This window comes from Falco naumanni, chromosome 6 (assembly GCF_017639655.2).
Source record: "Falco naumanni isolate bFalNau1 chromosome 6, bFalNau1.pat, whole genome shotgun sequence".
Taxonomy (NCBI): domain Eukaryota; kingdom Metazoa; phylum Chordata; class Aves; order Falconiformes; family Falconidae; genus Falco; species Falco naumanni.
Window position 1 is genome coordinate 90040545 of NC_054059.1, and position 21694 is coordinate 90062238.

A 21694-nucleotide genomic window follows, 5' to 3' on the forward strand; every position below is an offset into this window, starting at 1 on the left:
ACCCAGTGGCTTTAGAAATAATTTTCATGTAGTTTGAGAAAACCTGGAGTAGAGTTAAGGCGGAGCAACTTGATAATGTGTGAGGTCGTGCTCAGTCTCACGCCTCCTGCAGCGGTTATTTGCCTTTTGAAAAAAAACCCAACAAATAACAAAACACAAAAGCATGAGAGCTCAATTTCAACAGGTCAAAATAAAAAAAAGTAAAAACCAAGTTAATGCATAATAAAATATTAACATTCACATGGAAATAGTTATTCAGAAAAGAATTTGTTTAAATGCCTAAAAAAAACCAAAAAAAGTGTGATTGTTTGGGTTATTACTAAACTATACTGGTTTATAGCACTGACTTTGCTCAACCATTTGCATTTCTTCAGCCCCCCTTGATTGTTCTGTTCAGAAAATCTCTACGATTTACTTTTTAAAAAAAAAACAACACAACAGTATGCCGGAGGTCTGTGTGGTTCACTTGGAGTTCGTTGGGATATATTTGCAACTCCTGAAGCAAAAAACTGGTATTTTATCTTTAGAAGGAGTTACATTTTTTGAACTTATTGAATTTTTCAAAGATCAGCATGAAGAGTTCTGATTAAATGCTTGCTTCAGCGTTTTAAAGGCTTCTTGTGTCCCTGTTGCCTAAGGAGGTCGGACATGACGATTGCTCTGTAAACATCAGATTGTACAGAATTGGCTCTGCATACCATGCCCCGCACACAAAGGAGAAGTCAAACGGCTTCTCTCTCGCTTATCAACTAGTTTATTTTTCATGCCCCAAAAAGGCTATATTTGTACAAGAGCAGCTGCTACTTTGTAAATAATTTAATGGCTTCTGTTAAGTAGAGCTGTCAATTTCGCAAACAATATTAGGAGAGGATTTTCATTTTACTGTGGGATTGCATGTTTTAAAATGCATTTTTATTCCTGAAAATTCAGTGGAGGATGCTGGAGAATGGGAACAGCTTCTGATTTGCAGACACAGATCCAAAAGAGAACAGATACGGTTAAATAATGACATACACGTGAGCGGGGAAAGCACGAGATCTCATCACCTGCGTATGGCGTTCAGAGAGCATCCTGCTCATTAAAGCGTAGGAAAACTTTCAGTGGTCTTGTAAAGAAACGTATTTGGCTATTTCAGATGTAGCAATAGCAGCTATCGGCAAATTTTGGAAATGCAGAATGTGTATTGTGCAGTTGAGTGTGTACATTATCCTAACACTGATCATGACAAATGGGATTTTATAGATAAAAGGTCATTAGCACAATAGAATTCCGATTATTGCGTCTGATAAATGACTTTAATGATGAAACAACAATTTTACCCGCAATACCAACTCTCAAGTTTTTAAAATTCAAATTCAGATTCAAATCCCCAGATTGTAACATGATAAGCAAATAACTAGGTTAGAATTAAAAGCAGCAAGAGTTTGTTGTGCAATAAGACAAAGGAAGATCCCCGATTACCTGAATATGAAATCTTAGGTGCAGGCTGGGATACTCCAGGGCTAGCACAGAGTCAGGTCTTCACTGAGCACCAAGCCCTAGCCAGAGCCCTCACCTAGATGCGAGGACCACCACCCTCTCACAGCCCTGTGGCGTTCCTGCCAAAATCTTTCCCTTTTTAATTAAATGTGGGATGTGTTGCCTCTGTTTAGGGAAGGGCTATGTTGTTTAAACAGCGTTCCTTGCGCATTTGTTTTGCCTGCTGTAGCACTTCTCACAGGGAACACAGTCCAATGTCCCACAACAAAAATGTTTATTTCTTTACTCTAGAGCTCATATCTGATGGTTTTGTGGCTTTGAACCACTCCTGGCATGTGATCCTATCTAATGTTCTGCTGTGACACTGCAGCTGTATACCCAGGCTAGAACAGGTTCAGTCCTCGTAACCCGAGGTCAGTTCCAGGTACTTCGTTTCGATATGAGAGTGCAAAGAGACCTGTTTGCACTCCCCTGGGTAAGAAGCCCCCTTATCCCCCAGTTTCGGCTACAAGCGTGCTCGCAGCTGGCAGGACTGCTCTGTTTTCCATGCATCCTATGCATCCAGTAGCATTACTTAACAAGGTGTAGCAGTGTGAAATACCAAAATCGGTGGCCATGGTTGTAGTCGCTCGTAGCATTCATGTGTTGGAAATACGCCACACGAGGACTGGGTGCATCCAGACTGTAGCCCACTCCCCGTTACAGAACTGCTAGGTGCCCCCCAGCGCACGTGCGTGAGTTACGCTGAAGTGACTGACGTGAGGAGGCTGCTATTTATTCACGTCTGGTTCTCAGCAGGTACGAGAAAACGCAAATGAATGGCATGATGGAAAGAGCAAGACAAAGCTGCCCCATCCTATTTAGTTTCCTTTCTCAAGACACACTCCTCTCGGGGGTTTACGTTCTGAAACGCCACTGCTCCTTGGAGCTGTGTCAGTGATGTCTTAAGGAGAAGACATGAACTATAATAAATAATTTCATATATTGGTGAAAGTTTGTAACTTTAAGGGGGTAAGTTATGTAGGCCTTAGACATTTCCGAGTAGGTGGAAAAAGAAAAAAAGAGGGGAAAAAAAGATTAATTACACCAGCTTGACTCACACTGTATGTCTTAGCTTTGACATTTGGAAGACTAAGAGGTTTAACGCTTTCCTCAAAAGCGAAGCCCAAGTGAAGCGGGAGGCTCTTCAGGAGCCAGCACCCAGTTCCCAGGCAGAAGCGAGGTGGCGAGAGCTGTGTTCCCAAGCGGAGGCCATCAAAGTTTGTCCCAGGAGAGCTGCGGTGGATTTTTGCTGCACACACATCAGCAGGAATTTTGTTTAAGCCCTTTCCCAGTGTTCTTCACGCATATCAAAAGCGGTTCCTCCTGTGCCTTTTTAAGATCTCCGTATCGCTCTCCTGCTCCTCTTGGCTGCTCGGCCTGCAGCAGGCTCCAAGGAGAGCTCTCTGGAGAAACCTCCTTTGCTTGCCCGTGAGTCGAGTTTCCTAGACGTGCATTGCTCATGCACCTTTCTTCTCTCCTCCTGCTTTTCCTCTTTGGATTTTTTTTATTCAAGCTGGAGGAGAAATTGCACCAGGGCCAGTTTAGCTCCTTTATTTATTGTAATGTGGTGTGCATGCTTGGAGGTGTGTTGCCCCTGACTGAGTTGGTTGCTTTCAGCTGCTCCCCACATAATTGCCCCACCTGTGGGAAACGGCAGCGCAGGTGGGGAACGTCGGCTACCTGAGAAAGCCAAATTGGTTGCCACACTTCACCCTCTCTCACCCCGCAGATGCTAATAGCATTTAGGTGGCATGAAGAGCAGAAATAGTCTGCAGCAACCTTACAGCGTTAGCTTTTTAGGACTTGCAGATTCAGAAACACTTACGAGTAGATTTGCCCTCCTAAGCCGGTGAGTATTCTGGGTCTGGGGCCAAAATGTAAGCGAGCAGTATGGCAGCGCTGACAAAAGCATTATGTCCTTCGCACTGCCCGTGGTGTTGCCATGGGTATCGCCCAGATTAGCTTATGCAGGGTCTGGAAAGGCAGAGAACAAGGGGAGAAAAACAGGATTAAAAAAGAAGAAACGCAAAAGGGTCTTAAGATTTTGAGAAAAATCTTTTAAAGTCTTTATCTGTAACAGGATTTTTTTCTTCCTTAATCCAAACTCTGCTAGCCTGCGGTTTGACTGAATTTTTTATTTATTTATTTTAAGTCTCACACCCAGAATATGCAATTCCTCCATTATATTTTTAAGTGATTTGGGTCTTTTCAAATGATTTCCTTCCCCAGAGGGCTCAGACTGGAACTTGGGAATTGGAGGCTACTCCTTCCCCTACTCGAAGACTTCAGGTCTCGATTGTGAACGAAAATATTTTGAAACAAAGCTAAGGGAGGTCTTTATTTTTAAAAGAAGGGGTTAGCCATACCTTGTGGGGGAACAATCCAATTAATAAGACTTTGATCTATATGGCAACAGCGAAATACTGGCGCGCAGCAGCCTGTGGCAGCCAGCTGGCCCCTCTGCAGGTGGCGGTTTAGGGGAGGCATTTCCCCCTTGCAGGCTAACGCCAACACGCACACACGCGCTCCCTCCCTTCCAAAAGCTCTTGGACATGTTACTGTTGGTGGTTGTTGGCTACTTGGCCTCCCTTTCAAGGGGAAAAGTCAAGGGTGGAAGCTGTGTCAGTGTGTGGTTTTCTGTTTGGTTTGGTCCGTTACAAGAGAGGGAAGCCTTGTCCTTACTGACACCTAAGGCAAACAGGTGGCAACCGGATGGGTACTTTAAAATGAAGTAAGCCTGATACCGTGTCTTGATTCATCCTAAAGAGCTCCTGGGGCAGTCAGATGAGGAAGACCCACCTCGTGAAGCTGTCGTGGACCTACCGTCAGAGCGCAGAGGCGAGCGCGACCCAGCTGCCCGCGGGGTGGCCGGCAGAGCACCGGCGCAGGGCTGCGCCCACAGGTGGGTGGCACGGGCAGGGGCACGCGGGCAGCATAGGAGTTGTGTAGGGCTAAGGAATATCCCCTGTTGCCCTAACAGAAAATGGAAGGGAGGGGGAGAACAATGAACTAAACCACTTTTGAAATGTACGTTGGATATTCTGAACTTTCCTGACAACCTCGGTTGTCGTCTGCAGCAGGGCCGTAAACACAACAAAGCATGAAGTCACTAAGCAGGAACTAAGAACAACTTGGAAGGCAGAAGGACATGGCATGGGCACAAAGTGATCTCCAGAAACATAGTCAGTTGGCGAGCACTTCACATGCACTAGCAATACCATTTTCAAATTAAACCATTTAGGCAAATGCAGCCTTCCTTGATGAATGTGCAAAGAGGGAAATACTTCAGTGGAAATGCAGCGAATTAACAGCCACGGGTGGTAAACAGAACTTTAAAAAACCTGACACGATACTCACAGATTTTTGTAAGCTCATTACTAGCCTGTGATCAAAATACCTGGGATGATCTTCCAAGAGTGCCCTTCTCCCAAAGTTGATTAAAACCTGGAACTCACCTATATTATGAGAGAAACAACAGGTCTGACGACTGAGCGTTTTTCAGTGCTTCTGCTGCTGGTGATCCAGCACACCACCTTGCAACGGATGGGAAATTGGCATGAAACAGCTCTTCTGCAAAAATTCAGAGATATATTTCTCTTACTTTTCTTCATGCAATCTTGATAGAAAAGAAACAATTATTCATTCCCAGTGAGTATATAGATGCAGTTATTTTCTATGCCTGCTGTGTATGTAGGAACATTTCTTAGTGAATCTGGTGTGAGCACTTTGAGCTTCCACACTGACAAATCATCCTGGACACGTGTGTACAAATGTGCTGAACGTTCTTTATGTGGGCAAGAAACACGTTTCTTTCTCCTTCTGGAAATCTGTATATTAGCTAGTTTTCTTTCCTCACATAAAGAGATAGAGCTTTTGCAGTGCTAGGTATAATATCCGTTATAGCAGCTGCACACCGCTAGTGAAATACTTATTTTCTACATTTATATTGGGATACAGAACACTATCTAAAGCTTTCAGAGATATCTAATGGATTTAGAGGTGGCACCTGTTTTTAAAAATATAGTGCACAATTATTCTGTCTTAACTTTCGGGACGGAGATAGCAGCATATTGATGTGGGCAGATAGCAAACACAGTAAGCTCGTGCTGGGGACTGTATTGACTGCAGAGGACTTCTCCAACGCTCCGATGAAAGGAGCTCCTTTAACAGCACATAGAGCAGAGGCTATTCCAGCACGCCTCTGATCCCAAGGTGTAAGCACGCTGTTCTCCCTTCGGCTCACCGTTTCCCTTTCGGAGGTGGCTATGATTCACACATCTCTGGCAGTCCTGTGTCTGCCTTCGCCGGGCGCCTTGGGGCAGAGACGGCAGAGTTCAACTTCCCTCCTACTGCCAGGCTCCCCGGCTTGACCACGTTCGCCCGCGCCTGCCCAGGTGGCCACCAAAAGTTGCTGAGCCTCACGAGCAGCTCCTTGCAACCGCTGGCACTGCATAAACTGCTGGGATTTCCCGAGGGTTTTGTTTGCCTCTTGGAGGTTGGTGAGTACAAAGCAAGCTCCCCACCCACACCACCAGCCCCTCCACCTCACGCCCGGCGCTCGAGCTGGCCTCCCCCAGCAGAGGCCGGAGTTGTGGGTTGCCTCGCGCAGAGCTGCAAAAGAAAACCCCTCGCAGCTCCCCAGCTGGCCACGGCGCTGGGAGCCTGCCAGCACGGGCTGGAGTCTTCAAGGCACTCGCTGTGACAACGCCAGCCGGCTGGGAAGGTCACCTGCCGAGGCACAGGTGACTCCAACAGCCTCTTCTTTGTGCTGAAAAAACCCACGGATGGTTGTGAGCATGTACCTGTAGCTTGTGTTTTGCCTCCAGTTTCACGGAGTTTGTTTTCTATAATACATCTGCTGCCAAGTCTGCGTCAGATTTCTTCATGTGAAGAAATCTGTGTAAGAAAGGAAGGGTTTGGGCATTTGGTGCCTACAGAAATAGGGACATTCTCAGTTCTGCAGTCACTGCGATGTTGCGTCTCTACTCCAGCATTACTAGAGATTTGGCTGCCTAATCTGAGACATCAGCGAAGGACACAGTTTGTAACGAATAGATGGTTGCGCAGCACTTGAGGAAATATCTTTAAATCGATCCAGCATGTGAACCCAAAATTAAATGGCATTTGCTTTCTGCTGCCTTTCCTTGAAAACTGGGGACGACAACGCCTTACTAAAGCGGGGTGAAGTTTGTGAAGTCGCAGCTGTATAGTGCTTGCAGCTGAGTGTCTTAGTAGTGCACAGCAACATTATTATTCTAACCGATTTCCCACATCACAAATTCATATCTGACATTTCCCCTGTCCACTTCTTCCCAGCCTCCAACCACTACCCGCAGTTTCAAAATCAATAATCGGGACACATCCTCCCTCCTGCGAAGGCGCTCTGTTGTTCGTTAGCTTGGTCATTTTTTGTTTCACTATTGACTTTCTCCACTTCTCATGCTGTTTAAGGCTAGTCTTTGGTGTTTATGTATTCTGCTCACCAGTGAGATAAATGTACATCCTGAATAATTTCCTATTTACTTCGGAAGTCTTTCCCCTCAAGAAAAGCAAAAGAAGAAAATTCCGTTCTTGTGGTAGATTGACCTCTGTGCTTCTCCGTTCCCTAACCCCGGTCACAGTATGGCCTCCTGCCTTGGCCAGGGTGCTTCAGCCACACTTCATAGGTATTACTGGAGGCAACCTGTTGATCTGCCTTCTCAGCATCATTTAAAGCCTCGAGATACTGTCTTGGGGGGCTTGATTTGTCATCCGGGAAGCAAGGTTAATCTTTAGCTTTTGTTTGCTTCATCCCCTGCGCGTTGGCATACTGTGACATCCCACAGCAAACGTCCTTGCTGGGGGTGTGACAAGAGTCAGCTCACCCCTGCCGATGGCTCGTTTCTGTTGTCACCCCGCAGAGCTCCCCGCCGGGTCACAGACCTCAGCCGAGGCCACCCCGACGGTGGATCTAGCGGAACAGCTGAACGTGTTTTGAGAAGAGCATTGAGCCAGGTCACCTCCAGCTCACGTCCAACCCAGAGCGAACCTCTTCCTTGCCAGCTGAGCACCAGTGGTCAGTGTCATGAATCTTGCAATAAAATCCCCACAACCTCGTCCGTGCAAGCGAGTTGTAAGTCACGCCAAGGCAGCAGCGCCGCTCGTGCACTTGCCTGCGTTACTTCGGGTGCTGCTGGGCTCCGCTGCCTCCTGGGTGGCCGTGGCTCCCTGTGTCTCTGTGGGGCACCGCGACGGGACTTCGCAGGTGCTCAGTGAGAGTACTCAGTAGCTGCTCTGTCTTCTTTCCCCGAGCCCTTTGTCGTCTGCCTTGGCTTTACAACCTCGTACCAGCTCGTCGCACCAAACTTGTGAAGTCGGTCGACCACGTTACTGCGTCTCTAACACTACCACCCCTGTCAGACCCATCGCTGCCCACATCCGTACCTCAGCTAAGGTCCTGGAAGCTCATCTCCAGCACATACCCGGACTTTGTTCTTTCTTTTATTTCAGTCTTGGCAGAACCTTTGTTTTGGGACAGCTGAGGCTTATCTCATGAATTACACCGAGCCAGAAGCCCTGTAAAGACTAGCAGAAGACATTTCTGGTTAACTTACTTAATAAACCTTGTTGCTGACAACCTTCAGGGAGACTGGCATCTGCATATGTGTAACAGAAGCCCAGTATTCAGGCTGCATTATTAATAAATCACTTCATTTAACTCTTCACATCATCATCTCCTTTGCCTAACAAGGAAAGCCGTTGCCTGGGACAGAGACAGGGGAAGCAAAGGACAGAAAAGGCTGGAACCAAAATAATAATTCGTAAAATAGTCTCAAGGTTAGGGTTAGAGAACTTCCTGTAGGCGAGATCTGGCTTCTCTTCTTGCCTTGACAGTCAGAAAGCTTTATAGGCAGAGAAAGGGCTCAGCTCCATGCACTTGATGAGAGCAGCAGCAGTGTGGCTGTCGGGGAGAGCTGTGGGCAGCTTCCTGAGCTGGGCACACAGCACGTACAGCAACTTGGGGACAGTAGAGAATTCAGGGCAACACTCCAGATAGAGGCATTTTATTTGCTGTGTCATTTCTTTCACTCTTGACATGAACAGGAAAGTTAAATACCACCAGCAATGCACAGTCCATGAATAATTTTGCAAGACAAAGCTCTCCCCTCTGGCTTACATTTGCCATTGGCCATTGCCATTGCCTCCCTCCAAGTGTCAGACACATTACAGCCTAGCAATCCTTGTCCTCTCATTGTTCTTGTTACCTGTTTATGGAAACTTTTTGATTAACGGAACCCTTGTGCTGCCTGTAGATGAGGAAAACATTTTCAGAAGGTATGGAGGCTGTTGCTCAGAGGACCAAGGCAGCATACCGATCCTCTGGACAACACCTCAAAGGAGCTGTTTGACTGTGGGGCAGCTTATCTCTGGGTGAGTCAACCAGTGAGTGCTGTAAGCGTGCCGGAGCTCGGCACAGGGTCAGCGCAGAGCTATGGCTGCCCCCGCTGCTCTGCCATCAGCATTGCTAACTGCGGTGTGGGTCTGCTCCCCATCAGTGTGTCCTTCTGTTGCCTCACCATAATGCATCGTGGGTTTCAGTATCTTGCATTTGTAGTGTCAGGATGTGTGTGAGGCGGGGCTGGAGCCACCTACCTTGTCCCCATCCCCAAACCAGAATGACTCCTACTTTAGTTAGGATATCTCCTATTTTAATGGGAGTGGTTAAGGTAGAAGGCAAAAATTTGTATCATCACAGTGACATTTCTCATAAAACTTTCTTGTTGCTTATGTACTTAAAGATACACATATTTATACCTCTCTGCAAGGTTTTTATTTAAGTTCAGAAGCATATTTGTATATTTTTAGCCTGTAGCACCACTGATCAAACCTCAGGAAGCATTAAGAGAAAACTGCGTGGCAGTCTTTCATATCTGTGTATGTTGGTTATTAAATCAGCATAAAGAGAGAGAGAATTAAGAGTTACCCCGCTGCATACTTTTGTGTGTCACATTAAAAAAAATTCCTTGCTCCACTGTTCCATGCAATTAAACAAAATATTGCCATTATGGCACTTCCATTTGTTCTTCCACCATCAATTATCTTTTTCAGAAGTCCTCTTTAACCAGGAAGCAAACTTCTTCAAATAGCAGGTCTTCAAATAGCAGGAATATAGGCTGAGAAATACGGTCTGCCACGGGTCCGGGAGTAATCTTACAAGCTTCTGTATCTGTCCTAGCAATTTTCAGTTCCAAAGTAACTCTATTATGAGGCGTGCGGTGGGGATGTGGCGATGGGATGTAGGAAATTCATCGTGGAAGTGGGATCCAGCAGCTCAGCAGTGTTAATCCTGCCCGGCTGCTGCAGCATCCCTTCTCATCCTTCAGCATTGTGCAGCCCCGGTGAAGGCAACAGGAGCTTCACGTGCACTAAGAACGCAACAGCGGGCAAATGCATGTGGCTCTGTGTGAAGTTGCACTCTCAATTTCTACATCTGTAAAACTGAGATAATACATTACCAACTTCAAAGGGGTGTTGGGCAAATTAATTAGTCAGCGATGCATACAGCACCTTGAAAACACGAAATTAACTCTTATTAGCCCATAAGTACTCGAGATGCATCGAGGTGCACTCTATGGCCTCTTGATTCCAGACAAAGGTCCTCTTGATTAAATTAGATTGCTAATGTATTAACGCGTTAGCACACTTAAAGAAAGAAAAGTTTGAAAAAGCAATTTGGCTTCATCACATGAGCAGTGTGTATACTTAATGGAAATTTTTCCAGCATTCACAAAACAAAGAAAAATCAATAATATGTCTGCCAACTGTTCCACTGAAAACGTTTTATAATCTATAGCACTGAGAATCCCAAGCCAAGATAAACCAGCGTTGCTGACAGAAAATACTGACAATTATTTTACATTGATTCAACTTGGCCCAGCCCAGACTGACCTTGTTTATTCATCTCAGTCTCTTAATTCATATTAACTTGGCATCAAACTGGGACATGTGGCATGTGGGCTGAAGACCCATTTCTGTATCTTAGATTCAGATAAATGTAGCGCATTGAGTACTTCCAGTGCCTTGAGCTCTTAGGTAGATTTATGTGCATTAGACAGAACTGGTTATGTTCCTTTTATCCCCGCTGGGCTTTTCATGTCTGTTGACTGTAAAACTAGAGGCTTGGTAGAGGTAACATCTTCTTCTAAGCCTTCGGATATACATGAAATCCTCCCAGTATTGGTCAATTTTAAAGACACATCCAAAGAGGATGGAGGGTTTTAAGCTCTTTTAAAACATAAAAATAGAAGGGTTATGGCAATTTGGCAGCCAAAAAAGCAATTTGCAGGTCTCGGCAGAATCCGAGGCTCTCTGTAAGAAAGCTGATCAAGACACTACGGAGGAGATAATGGGGTCGAAGAGCAGAAGAATCCCTCCGTTTTTGCAACCAGCATAATCTGGTCTCCAATGAAGTTTCTTAGTTTCTTTTGCTGAACCAATAAAGCTTAGCGTGATGGGAGAGTTGCATTACTGCAGCTTAAAAGTGTCTCGGGGAAAGCTGATGAGGAGAGTTGCTTTTAGTTGCTTTACAGATGCCCAGCTGCTTGCACAGCCATCGCCCGACTGGTAGCGTGAAGACAAAGGCGCAGGGAAAATCTGAGCTTTTTCTTTAATTATCTATGTTCTCATCAGCAGTAAAGGGCTTTTTATTCTTGGAATGTACTATTTGTATTATCAGAGCCTAGCGAGGTTTCGCACTGTGGCAGTTAACAAATTGGGTGCCACACAAAAGCGTTCGCATTTCCATTCTCACAGCTGCCCTGCTGTCACACCTAAGAGCCACCCTTGAGTAAAACACTACTTGCTGTCAAACATGACTACATCCGTGGAGGAGGAAAAGCCACCCAAATGAGGAGACTCCCCCCAGAGGGGTTCCCAGCTGGCCTGGCGTGAGAGGTTTAGTTTATTTTCTCTGTTCGACTCGATCTTGCTGAACCCTCGGACTTCACCAGGCGCTTGGCAGTGCGTGGGCAGCAGGGCAAGTGGCAAGTCGGCAAGCCAAGGTAGCACAAGGTGGCCTCCATGTTTCCAGTTCCACTGTCTTGGGAATGGATTGCCTTTCCATGTGCCTACGTAAGCAGAGATTAATGATGAGTGAAGAAACCGAGATGAGCAAAACAAACAAAAGAAGAAAAAAAAAATCCATCTGTATTTCCATAGCACATAGCTGGCATTTTCCTCCCTGCAGCTCCTTGGCAACTTGGATTTCAGTGATGGAAGCAGTGTGGGGACAGGATTTAACTTCAAAACTCACAGAAAATCAGTGCTGCCTTTTGAGTCTGATGTCCTCGTCTGCTGGCACCCACCCAACCGCCTCCGTGCAGGGCTGCTGCGGTGCCAGGCGCCTGCTACACGTGTTGCACATCCCCAGCCTGTCCTGCTTAACAAAACTTAGATTGCTCCAGAAAACACCAGCTTTACACCACTTCTTTGAATGACAGGATGGTGCTGGAGCGACTGCACAGCCAAATGAGTGAACCTAGTGACGCTCAGTCAACAAACATGCTGGCATCTGATAAAAAAGAGCTACAGTTTGTAGCCAGGGAATTACACAGGCTGCTGTGTACTTGAAAAGGCAGAAAACAAATGAAACAGCTTTGCTGTGTTATGCAGCGTCTCCCCAAGTCTTCAGTCCTTGCTCCCTCCCTTCCTATCACTTTTGTTTTGTTTTCAAAGACCCACCAGCCGCGGGCAGGCAGAGGACAAGGAGCACAAGCCTGGAGCAGATGGCCATGCCACCTTCCCGACGGGGAAACCCTTTTCCAGCAGCCAGGAAGGTAAGCGAGGGAGTCTCTTGCAGGTATGCCCAAGGGGGTGAACCTAGAAATAATGGTGAAATGGAAACAATACCTGGGAAAAGAACTTGGATCTAGGAGGGCAAATAAGGCCGTGGCATTGCAGCGTGAGCTTGGTTTGAGTATCGCTAGCAGGGAGAGGCCCGAGGACTCGGCCACCAGCTCTCGCAGCACAGACTAAATCAACTGATGGGGTGAGCGTCCTCGTCTTGCAGCGCTATGCATGACTTGACAAAGACAGGCAAAGTGTTGGTTAGTTTTGGTCGTTGTTGCTCTGTTACTGGGGGCACAATGGCCACCAGCAGAGCCTCACCAGCTACGCGTCTTGTGAAGCCATATTTTGCACTACTTTGGTGGGGGGGAGGGGGGCGGGGGCATCCTCCCTCAGTGGTGTCTCTGTCACAGCAGAGTCAAAGTAGTGCTACAGTCTGACAGAGGAGGAGCCCAGCACGAAGAAGGCACGGTTAAAGGGCCACCCTGTAAAGTCAGCCAGGTGCATGTAAGAGTATTTGCACAAGGGGTGAGATGGGGCTTTTTATCTCCTGCTGGTGCAGGTGTCCCACCACTGCAGTGACAGGTACGTAGGAGCAGAGCCGGTCTCCAGCCATGCTGGCACAGAGTCGAGGCGTTAACTGCGGTTCCTGTAGCCACAACTGAAATGGTCTCAAACGAGCCAGCTACGGGTGCACTTCCACGTGACGGTGAAGCCGCTAGCAGCTGGCCACCATCGCAACGGGAAGGTCCTGCATCCCCCTCCCCGCCGCCTGCCGTCCACCTTCACGGGATCATGAAGGCAGCCACCGGCATGTTAACCCAACCCAAAAAATGGATGTTATCTTTCCCGTGGGCTTTTGCCCGTCCCCTGAACCAAATTGCCTTGCCTGGGGATGGGAGGACGCCACAGGCGGCACCAGGCGAGGGGCAGAAACGCGTTGCCTGCAGCAGGACTGCTTTTTGATGTTGGCAGCTGTTAATGGGGCTCAAGCTGTAACACGAAGCCTCATCCCCGGCACCTCCAGCAGCCAACTGACAGCACTCGGCTGCACAACCCTCCGAGACACGGGCCGAGCGCGCAGGCAGCAGCCCGGACCGAGCCCCACCACCCAGGCAGGAGGTGTGCTGCAGCCACCGCTGTCACTGTGGGCACCCCACGCCTGCCACGGCTCCCCGCCAGGCTGGGACGACATGGGAACCCTGATCCATCACCGGCCTTGCGTCACCACTGCCCTATCCGCAAAAATCACAGTTGCTTTAACTTGGGGGTTGAGGGAATATACATATCCCACATGTGTAGACTTGTATAAGCAATATATTAAACATTTGAATTCATCCATTGAATAAGAGGCTATAAAATAGCTGTGTCCTATCAAAAAAGTGAAGGAGTTGCCTAATACCGTAGCCTTGTTTGTTTGGGGTTTTCAGCACGTTAAACGGAATGTAAATAACATGGTGATCTCTTTTCTTTTTTCTTTTTTTTTTTTTGAAGGAAATCTGAGAGCAGTTCCTTCAGAACAGGTAACCCATTTGTGATTTATTTTTTTATTTCTGCTTATTATTATTTACTCTTATTTTGCAGCTTCCTGAAACTCCCCGAGCCTGTCCCTGCAAGCTGTCTGCCTGCAGGGCTCTCGCTGAAATTGGTAGAAATGCTCCTATGCACGCTGCTAGAGCGGGGCTTCGTCTGCAGCTTTGAATTGAGCGCAGCGCATAAAAGTCGAAAATTATTACCCGATGCCTGTTGGATGGGGCCTAAGAAAGAACTTATTGTCCTTCATCCACGTTCATCTTACACGAGCTAGCCAGTGCTCGTATTGGTGCTTTCAAGAGCGAGACCACAGTAAAGAGGGGTGAAATACAACCCTATGGTTTCATGATCACTTTAAGCTGATTTAACTGCAAGGTGCTGCCAAAGAAGGTGGATGGTCCCTTCCCCCAGCGCCAGGCTCGAGCCTGTGTCCTCCTCCCTCCCGCACCCGCTTGGGCTTCCAGCCGCAAGAAGCTCCCCGGGCAGGAGAGGAAGAGACCTCCAGGTGGGCATGGGGACCCTGCCCTGTCCCCCAAAGCCATCAGCCGCCCCCATCTCTGGGGGCCGTTCCCTCCCAGCCTGCTCTGGTGCCCCGGGTGGCTGGGTGTCCTGGGGGTGCGGATGGAGCGCAGGCGTAGGGGGAGCCTGGCTCCAGAGCTGGTGAGTCAGCAGCGTGCAGCACCAGCACACTCCTTCAGTTCTGCTTTAAAGGAAAATAGGGAAAAAAAAATTAAAATAAAATAACATAAATAAAAGCTGTCTGGCAGCAGCGTGGATGAAGGCACAAGAGTGCCTGTATTGTAGCCTCCATTTTAGCCTCCTCCCAATTACAGTTCTTGTTGAAACTTTTATTTTTGAGGCCAAAGCATTCAATGTTTGGCCTTGATACAAGCAGATCATTAAAAAGAAAAAAAAAAAAAAAGAAAAGAAAGGAAACACTTCAACCTCCCAGCGGAGCACGATGGCACTTATTTATTCCTTTCATTACAAAACCAGCCCGTGCCAAGTAAAATCGTGCTCTAAGAGCTGTTCTACCAGTCCCGAAGCACTGGAGAACAACACGTGCCGGCCCCACCTCTGCAGCCTCCCGTGGGCCCCGGCACATTTTGCCTGGGTGGAGGATGGGGAAAGGCTGGGGAGCAGGTGACAGTTCGCTGCGCTGGGGTCGCGCTGGCGGGGAGTCCCTCGATTCAAAAGAAAGTCCCCTGTTGCCTTTTGATGGCTTTGCTTGCTTCAGGATACAGAGTAAGGTAAAATATAGCAGCAATGATGGTCTGGGGATGTTGTGGGATTCCTGGGTTTGCAGGTGGGTTATCCAGCAGGTAGCTGGACTATGACAAGAAGATCCGTGAGTGCAAACGTACAGGCTGTGTAATGAGAGTGATACAAAGAAGAAAGCTTTGCCGTCACATCATTCAGGACAACAAGGGAGCATCCTTAGTTCCAAAAAGCTACGGCAGCGGAGCGGTCAGCATTGCTGAAAGCTGCCAGGTCAAAGCGTGACCTCTGCGGCCGTGGTGGAGGTGCCCTGATTTCCCCACAGGTCGCCGAGCTGCCATGGGAAAGCGGGACACCTCCATCCCTGCAGCGCTGCTGTTCCTCGCAGGACCGAGGAGAGGAGGCAGCAGCTCTGGTGAGAGCTTGGGCGATGACTTGTTGGGTAAGGGGCAGCCTGGTGTGCACACACCAGGTTTTTTCGGAGTACAAAAGCCATCCACGCAACACTTTGTAGTTCTGGGAATACATTTCCAACGTGATTCTGTCCTGACTTTTAATGACATGTGGGAATTCAGAAGTTTGGGAGCAGTTGGGTACCAATGCAGGAGCCGGCACCCAGCAAATCAGAGCAGCCCCTTCTAGCTGAACCGACCTCTGGTTTTAGTTCAACCCATCCCAAAGGCAACCCAAACCCACTGTCGGCAGTGGCTCTGCACCTGGAACCACCACCAGCCTGCTGCATCAGTGCCAGCATTTGATGGACAGCCCATCCCCAAGGTCCCACTTTCACCCTCCTGCTCCCCCAGGCTGGTGTCCCTCCACCGCTACTTCCCGCACATTGCTTAGAGGAAGCCCTCACAATACCGGGCTCGGTGCCACGCGAGGGGAGCACACCCAGAGCCCAGCCCTTCTTGCACAGGCAATTCGGCAGGAGGATCTCTGCAGCAGCGAGCTGGAGGATTTGCTTTGCCCCACTTTGCCGCTTCGTTGCCCAAAGGCTGGAACCAGAAGTGACCTGTCCCCGGTGCAGATGGCCACGGAGCCCTCAGCAGGGACGTATCTGACACAGACCCATCTTTTGTAGGTGCATCGTAACGCACCTCTTCCTCGCTTGCTGCTGCCCTCAGCTATGAGGAAGCTTCTCCTCCCTGAAACTGCAAAGATCATGCAACAAACTGTTCCCAGTCACCTGCCAGAGCAGTTGGCTGTCACACAGCCAAACAACGCTCGAGCTTTGTTTTCTAGAGGAAAGCATTAGCCCTACAGCACGCAAGCGGCAGCTCAGGGGGAGGCAGTGCTACCGCGGGGGCCACCTGCACCCCTGCCAGTGGTCCTGGTGGCTTCGTGCTAGCGCAGGGCACATGTGTGCCAGCTGCAGCCCCTCGGTGCATGGGTGATGATGGGCGAGGACAAATGCAGACTGCACGGCTTTGCCAAGCTGTTTTGGGACCATTGCTGGCCAGAGGGTCCCATTGCTGAGCATGGGGGTGGTGACAGCATGGGTAGTTGCCAGAGGAGCGAGAATAACCTGCGGCTTTTTTTGCCCTGTGCAAGCAGGGGCGAAGCAAGCGAGAAGCGAGCATCCCATCCGCAGGATTTGTTGAGGCCAGGATCTGGCATTCATGTTCAGTTCTGTCTTCCAGGAAGGGCTGGAGATGGGGTGAGGGCAGCCTCCAGGGCCATGCCAGCCTGCTCTGGCTGCTTTGAGCAGGGCGATCTCCAGAGGTCCCTCCTCGCCTGCGTTATTCTGTTGTTTGATAAGCTTGAGCAACCTACGTGGGTTGGTTCAGTGTCTCCATGTAGCAGTGCCCAGCCTTAGATAAGCAAAACTAAACCTCCAAACACCCTGGCCACCAACCTCGGTACAAACAAGACCCTTTGGAAAACGTGAATCTCAAGCGCTCTGTAGTTTCTGGGCTGAAGACTGGCCTTATTTGCGGCAATTTGAGATGCTGAAGCCAGCGGTGCCTTGTGGCTACCGAATGGTTGGTTTAATGTATTAGCCCCCAATAACCTGTTGGCCAGAAGGGTTCCGTATGGTGCCATCCAAGGGAAGGAAGGCACTTCCAGTGAAAGGGAGCAGTACCTATGGATCCTAACAACAGGCATGCCCTTCCACATAGCTTTTCCTGCAGCCTGGAATCGGGCAGTCTCCACCTGAAAAAAATAAGTGTTTAAGGTAATTCCCTGTGGCTCCTTCATTTATTCCTCTCTCCCACTCTCGTCCTTTCCCACCTTCATCATGCCCTTGAGAGTAATGCCCGGGAGAACAAGCGTAGCCTCCCGGGAGCGATGCGGCGCTGCGGGGAAGAGGTTTCTCTGTATTTCCTGCTCCAGGAGACAGAAGGGATCCTCTGTTCTGCCTCAGACCTGAGGAGCCCGAGCCAACCGCTGCCTGCGTCCTGCTATCCCTGCAGGTCCAAGAGGGCTTAGTGGCTTTTCAATTACAGGGTGTGCCTTCCCGAGCCGCTCCTCCCTTCGCCCGCCGGAGCGGGACCACATCATTACCATGCAAAGCCCCACGATCTGAACTCTCCAGGGCACAAGTGGATGCTCTCCTGTCAGGATATTCATGTTTTCCTTCTCTGGCTGAGTAGCTGCTCATTACCATAGGCAGCAGCACTGCGATGCTGGCTTCCCCTCTTCCTAGACAGCCCTTTTCCTCCACCATGAAAATCGACTCTCATCAAATTATTAGGGCTCCTTTTATTGCTGGGATGCTACATAAGAAAAGATGCAGATGTCAGAAGAGGATTCCAGTCATTATCACTCTTCAGCCTTTGATTAACATTAAACACCTCTATGAGCTTGATGCCACATCACAGGCTTCCCACGCAACACCACCAAGCCTGCTTTAGTGTGACCAGAGAGGTTTGCAAATAGTTTGTTTTTTTTAAAGTATTTTTAAATAAAGCAGCTAGATGGGTCTGCAGAGCTGGGTTCTCGTTAACCTCTGCCCAGACAGAGGCAGGAATCGCAAAAGCTAGGTCAGATACCTATCATCTGATGCAGCTGGGACCCTGAGCCTTGAACAACAGGGACCTACCCAAACAACCTTGAACTCTGAATGGTCAAACATGATGTGGTGGTTTGTTTCATTCGTTTTCTCCAGTCTGCATTCACCTTCCCACCTCATCCCTTGGTCCCCAGAGCAGAAACCCCTCTGCATCAGGCACTGACACAGTCCCAGGGAAAAAAGAGCCACCCCTTACCTGCAGCCACTGATGCTCCTCAAGGCTAACGTACTGCTGTGGCTGCCCTGCAGAAAAACCTTTTGTATTTCTTTGGAGCCTCCAACAAGTGCCAAGCTTGCAGCCACCCTAAAGCCAAGGCATATGCACACAGCCCCCTCCCCGCCGAGGGCTGCTGCTGAGCGAGGCTCCTCGTAACCTCCTTGAGGGCACCTGAGCAGCACCTGCAGCGGTGATGCTGTGTGTCAAGTTTCAGCACTGTGATGATGTGGTGGGGCTGGGACGCAAGCGCTGCTCTGGATGGCATGCCGAGGACTCTTCCCGTCATCTTCAAAACACCTCCGAGAATTTACAGGGGGTCGTGTTGTGACAGGGCCACCTCCCGCCATCTCCCTGCAAGGGTTGTGGCCGGCAATGGGCTGGAAACAACCCTCCGTGCCCACGCGGCACTTGTTCTGAGCCGTCGCACCTCTGCTCGCCGCACGCGGGGGTGGGCAGGCTGTGCACGGCACTGCCGCTCCGGAGGGTGACGCGATCTCTGTGGTGAATTGCACATGCCATGAGATGGAGCAGCTGCTCTGGTAAAGGTTCCTTATGAAGCCGAAGGTATTAGGGGAATTTTTTTTTTATTTTTTTTTTTTCCCTCTTTCCTGAAGTCATCGAGCAGGGAGTCACTGAGGTGAGTCCCATCTGCCCTCGCCGGTTCTCCCACAGCCCTGACAGCCACCTCCAGGGCCGAGCCCACCCCCCTTCCCACGCCAGCCAGCGTCTTGCCCGCCGAGACAGCACAAACACACGTTCCCCTTTGTTTTCAGCTCCACACCTAGTTTTTTCCTTGCATCGTGAAGGGCTGGCTACTCATCTGTAATTCAAAAGAAAGCAATGACTCACTAGACTACAGCGCTTTCCAAGGCAAAGCATTTCATGGATTTCACAGGCACGCTAGCCCGTGTTATGAAATAGCCTCTGCTCGTGGCCCACATTCTCCCCATCTGCGTGCCCTGTGCGGATCCGGAGGGCTGAGGTTCCCACCCTGCGGCACGGGGAATTGTGCTGAAATGGGGTGCTTGCACTGCGTGGGGAGTGGGGAACGCTGGCCCCACCGAACCTGGGGAGCCTGGCGCGCTCGCCGCTGGCGTCAGCCTAGCCCTGCGGTGTTCGCAGTATGTTTTAATTAAAAGGTAACAAAAATCTAAAGTTTCACTTTTGCCAGTAAGCTTCCCGGCACCGGGGAAAGGGGCTCGAAGGCAGGTGGGGCCTCCCAGCCCCTCTCCTGCGCACCCCGTGTCCCCCGCCGGGGCCATGGTGAGCGGCCGCGGGAGCTGCAGCCCCTGGTTTCCCCCGGAGCAGCAGGGGAGGGGGCACAAGGCTTAAAAAACGGGGAGAGGGGCCTTCCCTTGAGCCGCGAGGCAGTCTGCACCACTGTGGGGCTGCAGCCTCCGTTCCCGGGGCAAAGGGGGCCGGTGTCTGCAGGTGCCCCCCCTGCCCGGGCTGGGAGGGTGCTTCCACCCCTCGGTGCTGGCCCCGCAGCCGGCCTGATGCTGTCTGTCCCTCCGCAGGGGACGGGGGACGGCGGCACTCTCCAAGTCGTGCACTTCGGCCTGGTGTGACTGAGCTGCCACAGCAAGGAGGGGGAGACCTCCCCGAGGTGGGGAGGTTCACGGAGAGACCTCCAGCGAGCTTCCAGCCAGCCCTGGATCCAGCCACTCGCGGGAGATGAAGCTCCGGGCTTGGCGGATCCGCTGCCCTTGGACGGCCGGGCTGCCCCCGTCCTGCACTGGCTGCCCCGCGTTTGCTCGGGGGGGGGCAACCGGGTGACGCTCTCGTGGCATCATTCGAAGACATCAAAAAAGCGAGTAATTGCGGATCACTGTGTATCGTACAAATGCAATGCTGACAAATTTGGGCAGGTGGGTGGGTGGGTGTCTTGGAGAAATCCATGAACTTCTTGGGAGAAAGTCTGTAATTCCCTACACATTATATATTTTAACAATCTTCACTTGGAAGCAGATTTGAATTTCCACTTAAGGCTCTGAAAACCCTCCTATTGAGATACCAGCAGATAAAATCTTCACTCAGGATACCTCTGTGAAAGAGCAGCCTTTCACAGTCAGCAGCATTTTTCGAAGAATGCTCTCAATTTTCATATCTAGATATATCGTTGAATAACCATTATTTTGCCTTGAAAAAAAGACGTGGAGCCTCTTAAACATCTTCCCATTGGAGTCCAGATTTTAATCTGCCTCCTCTAACCACGAAGGGAAAATGCACCGAGAAGGTAACGTAACCTGTTCCAGCCCTCTAGTTTTTTTCTGGCGGTGAAGAGAGGAGCAAGCATCGTCTCAGGGCTTTCTTCCCACCGGCTGGTCGGGTGCAGCATGTACAGATCCAGGGTTTGGGCTCTGCCACAGGCGCATGCGCGGGTTAAGCTGGAGCTTTTTTGGGAGCATTGGGTGGCTGCAGCCCAAAGCCAGCGAACGCCTTGAAATTGGTTTTGTATGAGAAACAAATTTGTACGGTGGACTAAAAATAAAAGAACCGTGTAAAAAAGCAAGCAAACAAAAGACATTAGAAGTATTTTATTGTTGTTAACAAAAATAAAATATTTGTGCTCACAGTCAGTCAACCATTTCCCCCTCTGAGCCAAAATCCTGCTGGATTTCTGCTGCGCCACGGGCAATTTTGGTTGCACCAGAAGAACTCCTGACCCATTTTGGCACTTCATCCACATCGGTACCTTTCCATGAGTTTACCTGAAGGGCACTGTTTGCTTTGCGGCTTGAAGGGTGCGAATGGGCTGTGACACAAAGGGGTTTGTACACTCAACGGGGGGAAATTACTAAAGCAAAGCTTTGAAACAGAGCTGGCTGCTGCCTCGCCTCCCCGCGCGGAGCCATGCTCCACGGCCACGCTCTGCGCAGGGCTTGGGGGGCAGCACGCTTTTAATGGCCTATGGATTTAAATTTAATTTCTGGAAAACACATGGCACAAGGGCAGGCAGCGATTGGGCACTGGTTCTGCATCGGGAGCTGCGGTGCGGTGCTTTGCCGTGCAGCTATTTTGCTGAATTGCAGCCATATTTCTGTCAGTACAAGTGATGGTCTATATGAGGGATTAATCTGACACCAGACAGTGATTCTTAATCCTTCAGTATATCATAATCTATTTACTTTGCATGCTAAGAGGATTTCAGCTTAAAAATATACAGGAAGTGATACTAGAAATGTACATAAGATCCAGAACGCTGTTTCCTAAAATTGCAGTTTTTCATTAAAAAAAAATAAAAATAAAAAATCCTCTCTTGCTTTCTTGGAAAAGTCCTGTCCGTTTTGGGAGGGGGCAAGTGTTGGGTTGGGATCTAGCTGGAAATAGGCATATGTTTTCCTCTGGGCTCCAGCCCGCTGACC

At 49.4% G+C, this 21694-nt stretch overlaps 1 protein-coding gene across 4 annotated transcripts in view; it reads left to right on the plus strand.

Moving 5' to 3' along the window:
* LOC121090079 (WD repeat containing planar cell polarity effector) overlaps positions 1-20184 on the plus strand; it is a 153973-nt gene extending 133789 nt beyond the window's left edge. For 2 of the 4 annotated variants that reach the window (XM_040598108.1, XM_040598107.1), the window contains 4 exons: positions 4288-4423; positions 12235-12335; positions 13840-13868; positions 19847-20184. In XM_040598108.1, coding sequence (XP_040454042.1) covers positions 4288-4423; positions 12235-12335; positions 13840-13868; positions 19847-19897 — 317 coding nt within the window. In that variant the 3' untranslated portion in view covers positions 19898-20184. Of the gene's footprint in view, positions 1-4287; positions 4424-12234; positions 12336-13839; positions 14210-19846 lie in introns of those variants that run through there. The other 2 variants (XM_040598109.1, XM_040598110.1) reach the window with 2 other exon arrangements.
* Positions 20185-21694: the final 1510 nt, after the last annotated feature.